This window comes from Thermobia domestica, chromosome 2 (assembly GCF_964235325.1).
Source record: "Thermobia domestica chromosome 2, izTheDome1.hap1.1, whole genome shotgun sequence".
NCBI classification, from domain to species: Eukaryota; Metazoa; Arthropoda; class Insecta; order Zygentoma; family Lepismatidae; genus Thermobia; species Thermobia domestica.
In genome coordinates, this window is record NC_137455.1 from 181,913,047 (window position 1) to 181,934,895 (window position 21,849).

The 21,849-nt window shown below is 33.0% G+C and overlaps 1 protein-coding gene across 2 annotated transcripts in view; it reads right to left on the minus strand.

Annotated features, from left to right (window-relative positions):
• Positions 1–21,849, minus strand: part of wwk (anoctamin 8 white walker) — a 246,261-nt gene that overhangs the window by 5,749 nt on the left and 218,663 nt on the right. For both annotated transcript variants that reach the window (XM_081748153.1, XM_081748155.1), the window contains exons 12-15: positions 19,726–19,986; positions 14,890–15,087; positions 13,402–13,533; positions 4,464–4,645 (exon numbers count right to left, since the gene is read on the minus strand). In XM_081748153.1, the coding sequence (XP_081604279.1) occupies positions 4,464–4,645; positions 13,402–13,533; positions 14,890–15,087; positions 19,726–19,986 (773 nt within the window). The remainder of the gene's footprint in view (positions 1–4,463; positions 4,646–13,401; positions 13,534–14,889; positions 15,088–19,725; positions 19,987–21,849) is intronic.

Here is a 21,849-nt window from a genome sequence, read left to right on the forward strand (position 1 = left end):
ATTTCTTATGACAACGGCATGTGAAAACAAGATGTAAAAAAGAACGTTTAAAAGCTAAGAAGATACTTTTAATTATATGCTTGTATAGTTGTTCACTGATTGTGTCTCTAATATAAACAAAATAACTCCAAAGTATTAAGAATAGAATATATATATATATTTGTTATTGATCTTCTTACGTCGAAAATCAAGTCATTTTAAGCAATAAATCTACATTGAAATCTAAACAAAATGTATCAATTACATTTTAAAAACATTTGAGAGTTAACATTAATCCGAGGATCTCTATCCGAGTTATCTAAGTACCTATGAGAAACCGACATAGTCAGGAAACAAAAAGTTTGCTAAAATTAAAAAATAAATAAATAAAATAAGATAAAATAAAATAAAATAAATAAAATAAAATAAAATAATAAAATAAAAAATAAATAAAAGTCAGGATCGGTTATTAGTAAATAAAATGCATTAGTCTCAATTAAAAGTTAAATAGAAAGTAGTAAGGGTTTTAGAATTTAGTTACATTCAGAATAAACACGAACAAAATACTAGAAAATTCTGTTTGCTGCTCACAAATAGAGAAACGACCTGATAATTCTGGTTTCAAAGACAATAAGAACAACATCCACTCCTGCGGTAAGTCTTTTTACTTTATATTATTTTCATTTTTCATTATGTAGTTTTATCTATCATTTTGACACTTCAAGAATGTCAGCCAATGTGATACGAAACTTTAACGAAGGAGATTTGCGAATACAGGAGCTTTGTAATCATATTATGTAGCTAGTATAAACTGAGAATTCCCCTGCAAAAATAATATTCCTTTATGATTATTAAAGTGAGTAGAGTTAGAGAATCGTGTACTTAATTCTTGAAAACTTTCTATCATAAGATTTCTATTTTATTCATCCAGCTGTGCCTTTAAGGTCATCTTGCTTATCTACAGCAAACAAATTAATACATAGTTTTGTAACGCATACGACACTATACTTTAAACCTAACTTAGAAAATGCAGCAATTCAAGCTCTTGGTAAACGATTCGTTAGAAGGTAAAATGTGATTTCTTTATTTAAGGGAGAACATTGGTGAATACAACTAATGAGTTAATAGTTTTGATTTAACATGGTTTCATTGTATATCTCTAGTTTATGAAGTTCGTTGGGAAAAATGGCAGAATAGTTCAGTGTAAACGATAAATACATTAATGCAGATGCACCGATAGAAGCTTCATCGAACGTATCAAAGTTCCAATTTATTACGCAAATAATCGAAAATTCTCCTGTAATTACAACTTCAATATGTAATATTCCATCAATGCAGCAGCATTAATATTTCTGTTTTGTGTTGAACTGCTGTGTTATTAAAAAAAAAGAAAAATCATAGACACATATATATGAATATGTGATCAAGTACTCCCAAATAGCCTCTCTTAAAATGATTGTGCAAGTACCGGAGGTTCTGAAAGATGGATATTTGGATAGTTTACGTACCAGTTCCTCAGTGATGTCTTGACGCGACTACGATAGATCCCATAGTAGTGGAGCTATGAAGTTCACTTATTTCACGTTTTCGGCACCTTATAACTCCGAAACTATCCACTTTTGAGCACAGTTCGACATGAACTTTTTTTTCTCATTTTGATATAAAGAATCTGTTTCCAAAATATTCTGACACATTTATGTAACGTCATGTATATGAATTAAAATTATTTATGGCCCATGTTAAGTCGGAGCTCTTAATTCATACTAGTTGTATGTGTTCTCTCTTTAAATCACATATTGAATTATAAAGATATACTATTTGGGAGAAAATTAATTTTAGCTAAGATGTTAAACTACTTTTTTTGTGTGTGTTTGTGTGTGTGTGTTCGAAATCTTGTGTTAAATATGAACGGGGAAAGGTAATTATATTACTCATATAATTAGTGTACTGGCACACAATCACTCAAGGATTCGTCAGCTTGCATGCGAATCTTTTAAATTTCCTTACCGAAGAAAAGAAGGACGAAAGAAAGAGAATAGCCTTAAAAACATTTATTTTTTCTCCTCACTATCTGTTAAACCGTTACACAACCTGTGGTAAAAGATTTATTTGTTACTAAGTTAAAAAAAGACATTCCAGTTGTAATTATAAATTATTGAAACAAAAACAGAAATTACGTAAGGCACATAAATGGTGATGTCTTTGTCTATTCAAAACGTTTCAGTTTTTGCTAGTATTATCCAAAGAAAATTGATTAGATTACGAACATTTACTGATAATAAAGACTTTTTAATTTTCCATTCTTTTAGTAATTTAATTTTAAAAAAAATCTAATGTAAATAATGTGATAACAATGAAGAAAGATTATAAATATTGAACTTGTTAAAAATTAAGCTTTACTAAAATATTGTAATGCACGCAAAATTGAAGAATCTAGTATCTTCGGAATTTTCACTAACTGCTATCAGTCACATTCATGAAATAATACACTGCAGAACTAACTATCATACAATATGCAAACTTAGCTTTTAACGAGAGGGTATAACACATCCTGCAATTCTCAAAACATAGAGATTGAAGAAGAAGAAAATAGACAGAAGATTGTTATCAATTTTCTAAAAGATTTTGACACGAAAAATTCAGTTATAGCAGTTTCAAGCTGCATGCAGTAATAAGTTCACTTTAGAATACATAAACATAATCTATTTGAAGTGATATAAAACAAAGATTGAAACCCAGCATTCCATTTTCGCTCATTGATGTATAAATTAACATGTCAAAATAATAATAATAATAATAATAATAATAATAATAATAATAATAATAATAATAATAATAATAATAATAATAATAATAATAATAATAATAATAATAATAATAAAACTGCGCAAAATGTGCAAAATTTAGGACATTGCAATATTCCTATAACTATTGTATTAGAGTTATTCTCATAGTGTCAAACTAAACATAACAACACATTGAACAAAACTATGTGATAAAAGTATATAAAAACACAAACACGTAAACAATTTCAACACATTAACTGTGTTTTCATCATACTTCAACTTATCCTCCAAACCGGAATGGAGATTAAAAAAAAATAAAAAACCCTCAAGAATGAAGAATAAGTCACCTTATACAAACTATCACACTATCAGATTAGCATTTCATATTTAGTATAGGGTTAAAAAACAGAGAATTTTATTCTGGCGATTATTTGTCCAGCAAGAATAATCACACTGTAAATAAAATAATGTTTAGAAGAGGGTCACTAAAATTCTTGTTTTTTCAAGAATATTTGCATTTTTATTCCATCATTCGCACACAAGAACTAAAAATAAATTGAAAAATCTATAATGAAGGCAGATATCTGCGGATGCATCCGCGCAGACCCCTAGCCGTAATAATACAGAAACAATTATTATTAGATATATGCTAAGAGAAATTAAAACATTATATTCTGGTCTCATGTAGAGTTAATTAACTGTTACATTTTGCTTGTTTCCTGCAGTTGATTTTTTTTTCACTGATGCTATATGAAACAATGACCTACTGTTTCAGGTGAAGTGAAAACCATTACAATATATTCAATATGCTTTCCACCGGGAATCGAACCCAGGATTTCGTACGCCAACGCGCGCACTCTAGTCATGAGACCAGCAGAGAAGTCTAGTATTACTCATATTGCAATTTAACCATCCTCTTCATTGCGCTGAGTGAATGAATATTATGTTTCATAAAGATGATTGAGCAACAGTATAGCAAACTTTAGCTGCATAAATGATGTATGTCTTAAGAAAGTGTCCCAGTGTATTTTGTTATAACAGCGTCAGTCACTGACCGACACTATTTTAACAAAACTTCAATCCTAATGTGCTGTGTATTCCTGATTACGAACATGAAAAAAAAAGAAAGAAAGAAAAAGAAAAAAAAACATTGTTTTTACATTAAATGATATAGTCCTATCCATACAGATTTAAAAAGCAAAAAGAAAGTGAAAGTCGATTAAGAACTGACCCAGTTTTAACGAAAACCGATTCAACAATTTTCCAACAAAATAGACAAAATCATTTCAAGACATGTGTGTATCATAGCCAAGGGCAATGTGGGAGAGAAGGAAGGTTATCTAATCCCCATCCAGTGACTATAAAGAAATAGAGGAAAAATATTGTAAAACTAGCTTAATAAAATTCACTTCAAGAAAAAAAAAATATGTTTTCAAACCTGCTATAGATGTTGGAAAGAGCAAACGTCGTGTAAAAGTCGCTACAACATACATATAACAAAACTATAGCTTTATTATTGATTACTTTTCGCAAAAGATATAGAATAAATAAATAATAACAAATAAACCTGGTTGCATGGATTTCAACACACTATTGTAAATATGAATTTGGATTTAAATCTTAACACTATTAATCACCAGCAAGAAACACATACCCTAAAATAAATTATTCTTTGTTGAATAACTCGAAGTTACGTACCGGCCAATGACTAAGCCTGAAACAGCAGAGGCAGCGTCTTGTGCAGCAGGTGAAGTTGTTGATGAATAACGTCGAAAAGCTTCTCGACGACTAAATTCAACTTTTGCCATCTCTGTTGCCACCCAATCTGGTATGTCAGGTATTGCGTATATTATAATGAAACGCAAAGTTAATAAAACATGCTGAAAAATAAGAATATGATAAATTTGAATACTTGTTCAATATTTCGTGCTGGTTAGGATCAATATAGGTTGCAATTAGGTCATTAATAGCCATCTCTCTATATACATTTTTACCTTTCCGCAATTCGTGACTATTGAATGATTATTGTTTCAGTATTAATACTAAATAATAAAAAAACAACTTCCCATTGATGATCTATATTATTGAAACAATATGAATTAGCTGTCATATGGCAATTGTGATTTACAATAATTTTAAAAGCTCAGAAAAAAGAAATTGGCATTAATTAGCGTTACATTATATGGTAAAGCCTTAGTAATGCAGAATTGCTACACCTCTGACAAATTGTTTTCTATTACTTGCTTTATTTTCTTGAAAATTTCTCAAAAAAATACGCTTTGACCGATAAATGTTATTTTTTTCTCTAGAACACAGTATGAAGCACATGTGAATTTGTGAAAAAATTAGATTTAAATTAAGAGAGATTTGTTATATACTTCTGATTCTTATCTTGACTATTAATATATAAATGGAAAGTTCTTTAACATTCAGCATTACAAAATCACTCCTATACTAATAAACCTTGTTTTCTTCTTTCAATGCGTATTTCCTGTTGGCAGTTACATTCTAAAGTTGATTTTTTATCTGTTAAGTCAATAATGAATAATACTAAAATGTATTGACAAATCTTTTAAGGTAGAATAAATCTACGTTACTATATTTCTTCTAATTTACTTTTCCAACTTGAAGGAATTGAAATATTTTCCCGCTTTACTGTTATATTCTAAGTTTGGTACGTAACAATTGGTATTGACTTGATTAATTGTAAATTTCTAAACATACTGTACAAATTTTAGCATTGAAATTTTGTATATGAATTTGAAATGACGTAAAATATTTAATTTAATATTCTTCGGTTGTTATATGTAAGCTAAAGAAAATGGATGATAACAATTCAACCACGATGAAATAGTGGAATGAGCAAGTAGAACAAAAAGAGGAACATTAAGAAATGTTATAAAAATGTTACTCACTAATTTCTAAGCAAACTTCTTTCTATATTTATTGACATACACAGTGAAAAATCCACGACTGGATCAATGAATCGTACGGATCCTTCAACTTACATTTTTTTCTATATTGGTATATTAAAAAAGTGTCAGATAGAACTGGTGAATCTGAAATTTTATACTAGAAATGTTATCAGTGAAAAATGGGAAAGAACTTTTCTGTAATGAAGTCGGCTATTTCCCATACATATCTTTAAAGGAATGATCCAAGAATTTACTTGAACTGATTGAGAAAAACTCTGAGAAAACTAAACTATAAGGATGTATGATTGGAAGATTCAAACCTAGAACCTTCCGATTATAAAGAGAGAATGCTGACCGTTATTCATAGTCTTCCTGAATAGCTGATGATCCCAAAAGCCAATTTCTAACAGGAATTTTGTCTAGTAAAGCAGCTAAGTATATTTCAATATTGTAAATCAGATAATAAGGAGGGCCTTAGTCGCTTTCAGATACATCAGCTTTTCTTATCTACAGAGTTTGGAGGTTAGAAGATTCTTACTAAGAATCATAATACAAATGGTGCCGCGGTGGCTCAATGGTAGCGCGTTCACCTCTGATGCATGGGGTTCTCGGTTCGATCCCAGCTCGTGCCAACTGAGCTTTGTGGTGGACAAACACCAAGTGCGTGGGTTTTCTCGGGGCTCTTGTGATGTTTTAACGGTAAATAATGTAAGCAGGCTCAGTTTTGACAATAAGTTACTCATACTGCCTAGAGTCATTCCTATGGAAGTTCTTCAGTTGCGGCAAGTGATCTACTGATAATGGCGTAGTACCTATAATGATGATGAATACTGAAAGAGTTCACCATAAGCACTTTCGCTAAATGCTTTCTCAAACACAAAGAGGAAGTACTAGAAATGAAAGAAAATATTATATATATAGTATGCTATATGTAGTATGTATATATATATATATATAGTATGCTTCTCAGCTACCTTTCTGTCTATACTACGTTTTTCTCTTTTTCTTACTACGTCCTCCCTCTATAATAATGAAAAAATTAGTGAAAGTACTTATAGCATATTTTTCTAGTGTTGTTTGATAATGTTTTGACTTTTTTTTTTTTTTTTTGTAAGTAATTCTATATCTATTTGTCAACATCTTAGCTACACTGAAATACTGCTTCTGCGATGTCAGGCAGTGTCAGATTTGGTCCGAGGAAAGATGGGTGACCATTCGTATCCACTAAATGATGTTGGGATTGCAACGCCCACCCAGCGTCGTGGGTAATTAAGGAGCTACTTGAACGAAAGAAGTAGCGAACTTTGGTTTAGAAAGCCAATAATAACGGCAAGGGAAGCTTATGTACTGACCACACATCACCCCAAAGACATGAACGCCACAAGCCAGCTGGTAGGATTTAGCTACTACGGGTTAGTGTACTAGGAGTTTTCTTTTTTTTAAATTCTATTTCCGTACCTGCTTCGTGAAATAAAAAAGGAATCCGACATGGGCACGGAAAACAACTGATTTACAGTAAAATACCTAGATAATAAAAGCATTATAATTTCGTTTTAAAAAAAGGCGCACCACACAGAGAGTGCAAGAAGAAAAAGCCAAGTAGCAATGTCACGTGTACACCACATGAAGGAGTTTGGTTTGTATAGTATGATGTTTTCTTAATTAATATTGAAACAAGTAGTAGTAACAGATTTCTACCACTTCCGGTTTTACCAGGGAAGCAAGAAAGTTCGTGCGCTTTTATACTATGAAAGAAAACTGTCAATTACAGGGTTTTAACGGTTTATTATTCGGCAAAATAGCCTTCATTTGCTTCTACAACCTTCTCCCAGCGCTCAACAAGCTTGTAAATGCCAGTTTTGTAGAATATTTGTTCCCGAGACTCGAAAAACTCAGCAACTGCATTTTTGACGTCCTGTTTAGTCTTGAACTGCCTGCCACGTATAAAGTTGTCCATGGCCAAGAATAAATGGTAATCCGAAGCGGCGACATCTGGGGAGTAGGGAGGATGAGGTAGAAACTCCAACCAAGTTCTGAGATTATCTCTAGCGTCTGTTTTGCGGTGTGAGGGCGCGTTGTCCTTGTGATAGAGCACACCTCTTCTGTTCACTGGTGCTGGCTGTTTCTGGGTTAGTTTGGTGGCTACCGTTCTCAGTTGTGATGGGTACACATCTTTGGTAATTGTCTTACCACGTTCCAAGAATTCTTAGTGCACGATACCGTTTGTAGTCCACCAAACACAGAGTAAAACCTTGCGTTGATGGATGTTCGGTTTTGCAGTCAAAGGCTTCGAATCATTCGGTGATAGCCAATGGTATGACCGTTTTTTATTGTCATATATGACCCACTTCTCGTGACAAGTTAATATACGATCCAAAATTGGACAGATTTTGTGTCTCGTCAACAAAGATGAACATATATTCAGTCTTAGAACTTGGCTCGTAGCGGTCATCTGTTGAGGGACCCACTGACCCAGTTTCCAGGTCTTCCCCAACTGATGCAGACTTACCCGAATAGCGGCCTTCAGGTGGTCCATATCCACTGATTTAGGCCTCCCAGAGCGAGGCTTATCTTGCAGGGTCTCGTCACCAGTTGAAAAGGTCTGGAACCATTTTTGTGCTGTACGTTTACTTATTACACCCTCTCCGAACGCAACACATATTTTTCTAGTTGCTTCTGCACCATTTGTCCCCAATTTTAACTCGTAAAGCAAACAAGCTCTAAGAACTTAATTTGACACTGACTTGATCACGAGTGATTTTTACACACCACACTAACGAATGCGTTGTTGTATTCACCGTGGCTGATGCGTCAATGAATAAGCTTTCCGAAACAGTCAAAACTTTCATGCTACGGCGACAGATGTCGCCGCTGCAGCCAAATGGACGCGGGAGTGGTTAAAAAGCGCACGAACTTTCTTGCTTCTCTGGTAGTAGAGAGGTTAGACTAGAGATAGAATACATTCTTGGGACCCTTAATCAATTGCTATTTATTACATTTTTTACTCTTTAATAATCAACGTAAAAAAACAGAAACGATTAATTTCTACCGTTCCCGTGAATGGATCACTTACATCAATGAATTAGATTGTTAATTTTTGACCCTCTAGATTCTGATGGTCACCAATTAAGTAGTTCTTGAGACATTTTATTTCTCGGACGGACAGAATAAATAGCCTATACAAGGAAATTTCGGTAAACCAAACACCTTAATAAAGATAGAAAAAGTATCTGGCAGTAAAACATCCAGTTTGGCTCCGTACTGGTATGCAGAGTCATGTGCATTTTGAATGTGAAGATTTCAGTGAAGAAAACGAAACAAGTGTTACGGATTGGTTGATGATAGTACGGGAGAAATGCGTTTTAATTGAGTTGTTGGTTAGAGCTGAACCTTGCCCTTTGTACCACTTAGATCATATGAGACGTGATCTACTGCGTACAATGAAATTTGAACCATAAATGAAGTTTGTATCTGAGGCAAGTACTTCATTGGAAATAAAATCTAGAACCACATGTATGCATATTCATGTAAATAATAATAATAATAAATGAAGAATCACCGAAGATAATAATTAAAAACAGTAAATAGTGAAATAATGAAAAGAGTAATGTTAATTATGTAGATATGTACGCAAAGTTGGCATTAGAAAGAATGCAACAATAAAAATAATGGTAAAGATAAAAGTAGGACTTAAACTCAGAGTGTAGTGAAGTGAAATAGTTTCAAAGAATTAGCGAATAGAATTCGACGTTAAACTGTAGGTCTATGTCTTGTACAGCCTCGGTGTTGAAGAGGGACTAACAAAGAAAACAAACAAACAAACCTTCAATATTATCACACTACTATGCAATATAATACGGAACCAACCTCGATGCTTCACATCTACTTCTCTGTCTTTTTCCGCATCTTCTCACTTCTTTCCCCAACTATCTGATTTAATGTTCAGCACAAGAGCTTATAGTGTTTCTTTCTTTCATTCTTTTCGTTTTTTTACGGTGTTGTTTTCGCTATTTTCTTGTTATATACACACACACATATACTTATGAATTTATGGAAACACCTATAATTGGGAACTCATCAAATTTCTTGGTTGGAAACGGTCAGGCGGCGACCGCAGTGCCGGTCTGTTGGTGGTAGTGTGTTAGCACGAATTCCATACTCATGAGGTCTTGTAGAAAGACAGTACTCAGTGAACTGAGCAGACAGTGATAGTGTAAAATGAGCGACCTCTTTGATTTCCAAAGAGGGCAAATTTTTGGCGTTTGGTTATGTAGTGCTTGATTGACGAAAGTGACAAATGTGTTGGATGAGTCCGAGGGACAAAGAGATGACGATCTACAAAACTCATAGCAACACCACATCGGTGAACGGAAGCGTAGTCAGAAGAAAGCCTTCCGCCGAGCATTAACCCATTGAAGCAGGCCTACGGAAAAGTCCCATACGTTTATAAAAGGACAAAAGGCAAATTTACGGAAATTTTCCGTTTCATCTCCCTCTGTCCAATTTTCTCTCCAAATTTGAACACTATGTTACATGCTACATCACTATGTACTTCTATTGTTCATTAAGAGAAGCAGAAAAAGCGCCGGCTATGCCATCTAGTGACAGCAAGCGGAGGCCGGCCAAAGAGCCACAATTCAGTGGTTGTGCATATGGTAAGTGTGTGCAAATGGTTAAAATATGCCTCATGTCTAATGCGTCAATCCTTCCATCAAGTTTCGACCTTTGATCGCGAATATAGTTTCCACCCGCGACATTGGTGTCCATATTGGACAGAATGTTTACCACATTGCAGTGCATATGGATTCGATGGCTTAACAAAAGCACTACGCAGATCCCAACTACCATGTCATACCACTGGCCGCGAGGACAGATGGTTTGTCCGAATGGCTCTGCTGAATCAGGGGACAACCACATCCCGCATACTGCGAAAGCACTGGAGGCTGTTGCACAGCGCCCAAGTTTCCACGAACAGTTCTACGTCGTCTGGTAGAGCAGGGCATATTTGTACGGCACTATTGCTACGGCTGCCATTGACTGCATAGCAAAGGTATGGAAACTACAATGCCGTCTCAAACGTCGATCATGGAAAGATAAATAGCAGAGCATTCTCTTTTCAAGTGAATTCTGATTTTATTTACAGCACAATGATAGCTGTATCCGTATCTGGTGCTACCGTGGTACTAGGCTGGAGACACCTTCATTTTGCATCCCATGTCACCCCGTCATGGTATTATGGTGTTGGGTGCCAATGGATTCCTTGCCCGTTCGTGCTTCCTACGCATTGAAGGACTTTAATCAGCCAACGGTGCATTGACGAGGTGCTGGACCGATTGGGTTCCTTTTAGTGCTGTCCTGCCGTTATATTCCAACAAGATAACGTGCGCCCTCGTGTTGCACGTACTGTTCTACACTTCTTGGCTGGACACAATGTTCCTTGGCCGGCGCGTTCCCCCGATCTCTCGCGATTGAACACGTCTGGTCTATGATTGCACAATATATTTCACACCTGCGAATATGCCAGCCACAGTTAATGAGTTGTAGCATCGTATTGAAAATGCATAGCTTGTCATACCCCAGGAGAACATCCAAGGGCTCATCCTCTGGATGCCTCGTCGTATTGCAATTGTTCTAACCGCCCATAGGCTACCATCTCTAAATACCAACGTTGGTGCTGCTATCTTGTCTCCATCTTGATGTTGCAATTTTAATGAAGACCAGTATAGTAAGAATTGATTATTCAGGCGCATTATCTTAAAAAAAAAATGTCGAAGTCGATATGGTTTCTTTCTCGTAGTTAATTCTACAGCCAGTTTCAAATAATATGGTTCACAAGTTTCCACGAACATAATTATCTACGGGCTACGAACCATATTTCTTGAGACTGGCCGTAGAATTACCTACAAGAAAGAGACCATATCCACTTCGACCTTTTATTCCATCCGTAATTAACGAGCCTAACTGCCCAATTCTTACATTTCGGAAAGGCCCGAGCTTCTTTTCAGTAACTAGATTACTAACAAAAGCACGAAACGACACCAGTAATCTGCCTTTTGTCTCCTGTCTTTCCACAGTGGTTTCATAGTATTGACCTAGAAATACCATTCATTTCGCTATATTCTTCTGTTTTGAGTTGAAATGGTGGGGAAAATAAAGAAAAGAAGTGTTGTTTAAAACGTTTTAAAACTGGATCCGAGTAGCATTTGGCTAAGAACATGAGTTAGGAAATGAACATTTATGTGAAATTAAACTTTCTTCCCGTCAAAATGAAGGTTTAGTTCATGGACTGTGTAATTTCAATTATCCGTTTCTTGATGGCGTTACAAATTCAACACTTTATAAAAGGTTCCATATGAACACATTTGAAACAAATTACTAGCTCATACAATCTGTAGAATGTTTAAATAAAGTTACTACTTTTCAAAAATACTGTATAATTGTCATTATTATTATTATTATTATTATTATTATTATTATTATTATTATTATTATTATTATTATTATTATTATTATTATTATTATTATTATTATTATTTTGTTTTGCTCTTCATTATTGCACTGTGTCGAATAATATCGTCATCATGTAACGTATTCGGAACAAGTAGAAACAAATCTACAAGGAACTGAAAACTTGACTTTCGTCAAAGGACTTTATTTTGAAAAGTGCTTAGATAAGTACCACATCTAATTGCGTAGATAGTTTTGAATAGACATAAAAACCATAATACTATTGACAGCAATTTGATATCTTAAACCGTTCCGGAGATTGCTATATTACTTAAAATGCCGTATTTTTTGGGAATTATTTAAAACAATTGTTGCTTTTCTTTGCTTCTATGACATTCCAACAATAGTTTTTGGCAGGTGTAATTACAACTTCTCCGACTTACACAATTTTAAGCAGTGTTGCAAACTTTGTCAATACTTATCATATCCCCAGAATGTTTTAAGATATTTAATTGCTGTAAACGGTATTATGATCTTTACGTTGAAAACTAATTTTGCGACTGGATGAAGTGCTTATCTAATCAGTTTTTTTTTAAATAAAGACTTTTGAAGAGTCAAATTTTCAATCCTTGTAACTTTGTTCCTATTCTTTCAGAATCCACCAATGACAATAGTACTAGACACTAAACTACTTTAGATGTGCATTGGCTCATACATCCCACTTGGGTTATTATTGCTGTAGAGATCACCAAATTCTGGATGTTTTTAATACTCGTCCTTAGTTTGCAACATTGAATAACAAATGTGATATTGTAAGTTTTCGTTTAAGATGTAGACTTGAAATTTCTAATAACCTGACGTAGTACCATTAAAAATATGTTGTAACACTGTAAACCTGGTTGTATCGCAGAGTATGTCAAACAATGTCTCCCCGCCGATATAAGTAATAAACACAAAGCTAGTATGATAATTACTGTCAGAAGTTATCAAGGGTTAGATATTAATTTGATTATTAAGCTTACGAAAAGTTATCAAAATGAACTCAGGAGTAACCTCACAGCTGTGGAAAAACCTGTTGTTGATTGTTGCATGCATTATTGTAATGCGTACATGGAGATAACGTAGTTTTATTTATTTCCTTTTAATAAGCTTTAGATGTAATTGAGAGAATTTTAAAATTATCTCCTATGTAAAAACTTTGGCGCTAGTAATATTTGTGTACGACTTCAAAATGAAGTGTTAGTGTACATTTTAAAAATAAAAGTTACACTTACTTCCAAAATAACAATAAAAACGATTGTTTGTGTGGTTGACATTTCTGGGAACATACGTTGTACTTGTCCTGATAAGCCAATGAGTGCACAATTAACAAGAACAGCGATAATGCCCATCAATTCCATTGCATCCTGAAAGAAACAAGTTATGTATAAATACTATAATTTCATATTTAATGGGTGTGTTGTATTAGAAAATATTTCCACAAGAGCTAAGAAAAGTGGCCTTTCCACAAGGACCATATTTCTGTCAGCTTAATACCTTATAAATAAGCCAAAATATGTATATCTTATCTCTTTAATATTTATTTGATACTTTAGTGTAATAATAACAAATAAATACATTATTACATGATTTCACGTTATGAGTAATTGATTATTAAAGAAAACATTAACTTTGTTGCCAACGGCTTACTTTCCGTGTGGTAAAGTAAAGGGATATGAGATTCCAGCTCTGCTCATCTGAGCATATTTTGAGTAGTGTTATAAGTGTGCTTCTCTCCAATACTATCTTAATATTAAATGGGTGGTTAATTTCCTTTGCTATGGAATCAGATTATCAGTTCCGTAGAAATTTCTCTTTTTAAAAAATATAATAAATAAGCAATTCAAGACTACTATGATAGTTATCGTCAGAAGGTATCAAGAGTTCGACGTTAACTTAACCATTAAGCTTACGAGAAGTTATCAAAATGAACTAAAGAGTAGAGTATTATTTTTAGTTACTCTTTTTTTAAGGTTAAATGTGGGTTATTGACAAATGTATTAAAAATAAGAAAATGGACTATTCATATATTCGTTTTTGTATATTTCAACTATTTACTTTTATAAAACAAGAAAATTTGATTTATTTAAGGAGTATCAGGCTTGTATAACTTGTCATATCTCTCTTAAATGTTCAGCAGCTAATAATTTAAATTACCTGTAAACAACTGGAAGCTATGGTTGCATCAGTATAAACAAAAATGATTCGACTTACCCTATAAATATGACCCATTTTAAATAAATTTAGTAATAAAAAAGAAAATTTTAAGCAGTTTTCAAGTGAAAGTTGTAGTTATGTAAATTACTTTTCTTTATATTATAGATTCTAAATTATTATTAAAACTTGGTTTAAATAACTTATTTGTCTGTTTTTCTTTTACGTCCTGGACCATGTTTCATAAAAAAATACTACTTTTGTAATACAGTGTGCAGCTTATTTAAAACTGTACCATTAAATTGTAACAAATTAGAGGTAAACATTAGTATTCATAAATGACTTACAAATATTGCAGTGTTTCTGCTTAATAATATTTTCAACTTGTGTAAAAAAAAAAAAAAAAAAAAAAAAAAAGTAGAAGTTGTAGGTTTTGTTTTGTGACACTGGCCATGAGTACTAGACACACAATACTTCTCCTTAAGATTTAATAAAAAGAAAGAAAAATATAACTTCATAATTTTAGAATATTTGTTAAATTTTCCGCATAAGATTAAAATGATTCTTACCTGCCAAGTACCAATATTTGGAACTCTTTGTCCAAACGGTCGTTGAAAAATAAAACACAATTTAAACGCATCACTTCGAATTTCAATAATATTATTTAGCAAAGCGCACAATCCTGCCATAGGAAAGGCGGATGAAAATAGTACTACGTAACCAAATTGGATGAACATCTCTAAATGATCTTCAAAAGTTCCATCATACTGTAATAAAAGAGACACATGAAATTGTTAAGACTGAAATTTGTTAGTAAAAATAATTTTTTTCCTGTATTTTAAATAAGTAAAAACTGTATAAGTACAAATGCACAATTGACAAGATTTCTGGTTTCAGCTAACATGTATATTAGTGATGTCATATTTTGACTACTTGCTCAGTGACCAATTAGATGTTAAAATTTGACATCTCTGACTTAGTTATACTTAATAGATTCTCAATATTGTCTATGTATGGCAGGTATTAGATGGAAATTATACCAGAAATCAAATTATTGACTACAACGAGTGCTGTATAACAACTGCACACTCGCGATACTTATCAATCTAATACATGTTACAGTTACTAATATACGAAGACATTGGAAATCGAATAACCCGTGTTGACATTTAAAAATTATAAAGAAATAAACTAATAAATAAGTCAGTCAATTATAAAAATTGAATCAGATAACTTGGATATGGTCTATAAATAACACATGTTGTATTATAACATTGAATTTGATTTTGTTAATTCTTAGCAGTTAAATATTACTGTTAATTTTCATTTTTGATTCTTTTGAACATCCTTTGATTTACACTTTCTTGTTCTATGTAAAAATAAACTTTATCGTGAATCTTTACTTAGAATAGAAGGAAAAATGTATATAGAAAGAAAAACTATTTCATATTGGATTAAACAAAACGAAGTAACACAATTATAATAATGACATATGTTTTATAATAGTAGCAGAAAATTTTCTTGATCAAACCCGTACTGATAATTAACTTATAACCTTTAAAAAAATAGTTCTGACACTCTAAGAACTACAGACGGATTAGTGAAAGAAAAAGAATTATGGTAGCTTAATTACAGAGCTGTCGTGAGATACGCAGATCATAGTTTTCATCCCAGTCCATGTGAACTACGATGGGCAATATTTCTATCTATGAATTTTCTCAAGATATTCCCATTATCTTATGATCCATTAATACTTATAGCATCATTCGTTTGCATTTCTCCAGGGGTATCCACAAGGAAGAGTCACGGTGCGAAGTGTGTCATTGAAATTCTAGTGTTGAGGGAAAATTAGTTGAAACTTTCTAAACCAATCAGCAAATAAAACTTTGAATAAAAAGTGTATAATTCATGCCACACTTTTCAATCAATATAACTTCTTAAGGATGGAAGTATTGAAAGTTAGAAATAATAATAATAATAATAATAATAATAATAATAATAATAATAATAATAATAATAATAATAATAATAATAATAATAATAATAATAATAATAATATTATTATTATTATTATTATTATTATTATTATTATTATTATTATTATTATTATTATTATTATTATTATTATTATTATTGTTTATTTATTTATTTATTTATTTATTTATTTATTTATTTATTTATTTATTTGGGAATAGACACCCCTGATTTATCATCCATCTCCTTAATCCTTTAGGGAGCAGGAGATCAGACTTTCTACAAATTAGAAACTCAGGGAAATTAAAAATGGTCAGGGAATCTCAAGGAATCTGATTGAAAGTCTGGGAAAGATTTGAAGTAAAGTTTCTTCGAAATTTTCTTCTTTTTCTTTAGGGATGGAGAACACTTGAAAAATGACAGAAATATCTTTAATGTAAAGCCATTATGAATCGTTGATGTTGGGGTGAATCTGTGGGCTAGAATATGTGTATACTACTACGTTACCTGCACTACTTTTTATGCAGTGATTTTCCAGCTCGTAGAAGAAAGTTTAGTGAGATCACAGGGTGTATAAAATTTCCTGTGAAGTTGTACAAGTTACTTTGGCTGGAAAGTGGCACTTGTTTTCAGTCGGCATTAGAAATTTGGAACTATATAATGAAATTTTTACAATAAGCAAAGCTGCCAAACACGAAACTTAGAGATACTCTAAAGAAGGCAGCAAGCAATCCATTTATTAAGTGCGAACCGACTTTTCGCAAGATGGTAGCCTTTGAATGCCACCTATTCTGCATCGGTTTCAGACTTTAAGAACAATGGCCCCATTCGTTTTTCATGCTGTAGGGCAGTTAAGTATTGATGTGACAGAAGCAGAAAATCTTATTGTGGGCAAAAATGTCGACATTAGATATGCTACCTGACATTTTCTTGTACAAATAGGAATCGAGAACAACAGAAACTGGAATATTTACGATTGCTGCTGGATCCTAATTTCTGTGATTACCAAACTTCAATAGAACAGTAATATAGAGTACAAAGCAGTTAAAGGTATGTTTTCGTTAGATCTTAAGATAATGCAATATTCACCCCATGTAGGTAAAAGAAAAGATTGTCTCTTCCTCTACATGAACTTTGTATGTCTGACATCATAAATGGTAAACTTACTGAAAACTCTGGGAAAGAATGCATATCTTTCTCCAGTCTAAACTCAGGAGAACTTAAAGAAGTCTTCCAGAGTAATAACGAATTAGGACTTAACGCTGCTTACAGCGAGTTTCTTTTGGCACTGAGGAATATAAATACTTATTGAAGATAGTAAAAATTTGGCTGTCATTCTCGCATGGAAATGCAACGGTTGAAAGAGAGTTTTCTTCAATATATCACTGTTAATGGAAAATATCCATGAAAGACTGTTATAGCAGAAAGGCATATTCATAACTGGGTACAAGGAGGCAGGAGGTATTAAATATGTGCAAATTACCAGAAGATACTATTCCACATGTAAGGTTCAGAGACGCTACAAAGAGTACTTGTACAAGCAGAAGGAAGAGAAAAATGAGCACAATGAAAAGAAAGCTGAAAAGGAAATGTTGGATGCACAACTGCGAAACTTGGAGCAACTGAGGATACGTCTGAAACGTGAAAGTGATGAAATGGAGTTAGCCATTGATACCAAACGAAATCAGATAAAGAAGAAGAAGGGCTTCTTTGACATAAATTTCAGTAAGTTCCTGGCCTGGCCTGATAGATGTTTGTCACGATTTTGCGTTAATCTTGTTTTTAATTATAGTTTAATAGCTTTAATTCAAATAAACTGCTGTTTTCCATTTTCTATTTGAAAGTTTGGTCATATTTGTACGTATTTTATGTCGAGATATGTAATCTAGTTATAGTTAAATGTATAGTCTTTTAAAAGACAAAAAAAAGTGACAATTTGTATATGAATATAAAACCAAACTCAGAAAAAGTGCAAGCTCATCCTCATTTATTTGAATTTTAATGAATAGCTTGAATAGCTTTTAATGAAGACAATGAAAAATATAGAAATGTAGAAAGTGAGCTGGGTAGTATGTACAAAACGATATTGTATGAAATAATAGTTGTTTCAAAGATATTCTGTATAAGGCACGTAGCCAAGGGGTGGGTCCGGGGGATCCGGACCCCCCCTCCTTCGAAACCAGAAATGTCAAAAATTAAGGAAGGATGAAACAATACGAAACGAGAAAAAGAAGAATCAGCGTTAAAAATATAAAGCTACAGCAAGCGTATGGTTACTCTTTCTTATGAGTAGCTTTGTGTAGAGGAAACTATGTGTGTGTGTGTGGGAAGGGGGGGGGGTCAAGTTGAAAATGAATATTATTTTAACGGAGCATTCCAAATTCCATCTAGCTCCATGCTAATCCTATGGACAACAAATGTTGATCGAGAAACCGATTCGATCAGATAGACTCTTAAGAAGAACTTAACAAACTCGGAATATTATAACTTTTTCAATAGTTTTTTATATTATTTTACTCGAGATTCTTTATTCTTTTACTCGAGAGATAGTTCGTTATTGAAATACTTACTAGCATATCCTCATTTTATTGTCCTAACAAACCAATATACGTGTTGCCACTAAAATAGTTTAGATTGATCGAGCTCCTGGTGTGTAACCAGAGTATTTCATGTTATCCTCCCCCCAGCATTACGAAATCCTGGCTAAACGAACCAATATATGTTTACAGTAAAGTAGTTCAGAATGATCAAGCCCCTGGCGTGATAACCGCAATATTTCGTCACGGACCCCCCCTATTACAAAATCCTGGCTACGTGCCTGTCTGTATGGTGTATAAATTTGGGAACCCAACAATTGTGACGTCACAAACTACACACCCAAATTTCTGGTCCATAAGAAACGATTTGAAAAAGGTTTATTCATTTATTTAATAGCGTTTTGTATATATTACTTGGCTCACTTTCCATATTTTTAATATTTTACCTTGTCTTTAAGTTAAACACCAATTTCTTTTATAGAAGTGAAGGTATTGTCAGCATAGAGCAGAAGAGGACGATGAGGAGGGTCGTCTGTAGGGAAGGAGGAGCCTGACTTCACAAGAATTTCATGTATTCATGTAATTCTTATGAAGAGTCATGAAAAATCAGGGGATTTTTCTCATCATAATCTGTAAGAACCCTGGAGATGATATGTTAAACTGGAGGTATTAACTAATTTCTATTGAATAGCATTGAACGAAAATCTAATGTCTTATAATGCTCTATAAGCTTACTTTACAATATTTCTAAATAACTGTAATTTTGAAAGTAAATACAAAAAGGCGCAAACATGAGTTTGTTAGTTTGGTTTCAAAATACATAAACGACATGTTAAGTTGCGAAATTAAGCTTATTAGTGTTCAATTTTGACAACTGAAATTAGCAACTCTTACCTTGAACAATGAGCTCTCTAATTCTGCTTGACTAATGTTTCGACTAACTTTTTTCTTGGGACTTTCATCTTCCAACTCTCCTCCAGGAGTTTCTGACCCAGGTTCATCTATTGAACCTTCTTCTTTCTCCTCAGATGGACTCAAGGCTCCGAAAAGATCGAAACTGAGTTTAGCTAAACGTAGCTGTTCCATCACATATGGAAGAGCAGACTCCTTTATGTTTCCAATTACTTGCCTTGCAATAAGTAACGCTGCTAATTGCTGAATGCGAAAGAAAACAATTAACATTTTAAGTAATGCACTATGATTAATCTAGAGATACCTTATGAATATACCTTAGGTATAATTAAATGGTGTTTGTTCGTAACATCTTTTGGCGAAAATCTAGTTTTTATTTTTTGCCGCAAATTTTCTAGTTTATCATCATGTTGTGCTTCAGTGAAGAAAATTACTGAATACAATGTTCATCTTAAACGTCCAATAGAAGAAAAAACAATAACTTCAAATCTAACTAACATTTTCCAAAAATAAATGAATAAATAACATACATTTATGTAGGCGCATGGGAGGATGACTCAAATTAACAAACAAACAAACAAAAAAAAAAGGTTATTTATCAATATATGCTTCCGTAGGAAACCTAAATATTCTCCAGACGTATCGGAACAACAAGCAAATTCCGTATTCAGTGGTAAGGTAAGATAACAAGGATAAAAACGGATAAAAGAAATATGGTATGAGAACAAGCATACATACCATCAAATGAACGTACATTAAAAAAAAAGTGCTAAAAAGAACGAACAGAACACAGTGGAAGAAAAAAAGTTAAGTTTGGAAGAAGTGTAGTGTCTGTACTACATTACTGTTATTATAAAATAACTCATTTTGGATCACAACTGCTTGATGTCTGTTTAACAACCAATGTATTTCAATTTGAGAATGATTACTTTTTCTAGAATGACGGTCTAGTCATGGAGAACACACTAATTCCGATACTGTCAAACATTGTTTTAAATCAGATAGAAACGTCTAGTTTACAACAGGATACATTTAAATATATTAGATGTTATTGTTATGTCGATGACGTTTTACTACTTGCACGTGATTAAAATACTCTTTTACAAATATCTGAACGATTCAATAATCAGCATCCTAGGTTGAAGTTCTTTTCTAAGCGTGAATTCGATAAATGTCTTCCTTTTTAGATTTATTGATTATCCAATCGCACAATGAATTTATAACAAAAGTAGGGCTATATCGAAACCCCACTGCAAGTACTACTTACATACATCAACAACCAGCCTATCCACCACTGTACAAGGCCAATATTCGGTATTACTAATTTGTGATTGTCCAAGTCATCTTAATGATAAGATGACTTATAGTTGATAGTTTTTATAACAAATAAGACAAAAGAATGGTTGTAAGTTGCGTACCTTACATAAAATGGTTTAATCAATCACGTAGATCACTGCAAGTTCCTAAAAATTCCCAAAGAAGATAAAACCTGAATAGAAATTGTTTAGTTTACAAAATTATCGACAAAAATTCAACGTTTCTTGAAAGCATAAAAGATCTGCTTCCAGCTTCCAGTATCCCCCCCCCCCCTTCCTCACAAAAAAATATATATATAGAAAAGCATCTCACCAACTTTAAAAGTTATTTCGTTGATCCATACACGTTGGCTGCCAAGGCCAAATTGTGTGAAGCACATCGAGGGGCCAAGTATGAAACTTTTGTGGACATGAAGCAGTTTGGTTTTTTCCACCAAACACAGAATATAATTCCTTACTTTTCTATTCTTCTTCTTCTTTTTTTTACTTTCTTAAAATTCAACCAACATCAAATAACTAACTTACCATACAAATGAATAAATAGTTGTTTTGAAAATAAACAAAATAAACTCACTATAAACAATAAGAAAGCAATTCTTTTATTACAACAATTCTAGGGACAATTTCACGCCATCGTTGTCAGCAAGTGGTGCTCTCTGGCCCTGGGCCACAAATCCAGTGTAACATTTTGAGGCCAAAGATTATTTTTAATACGAGAAACGAATAGTAAGTGAAACCTCCGTGCGGGTATCGCGGCCTGAAGCAGTAGCTAAGATGATGTCCAAAAGGG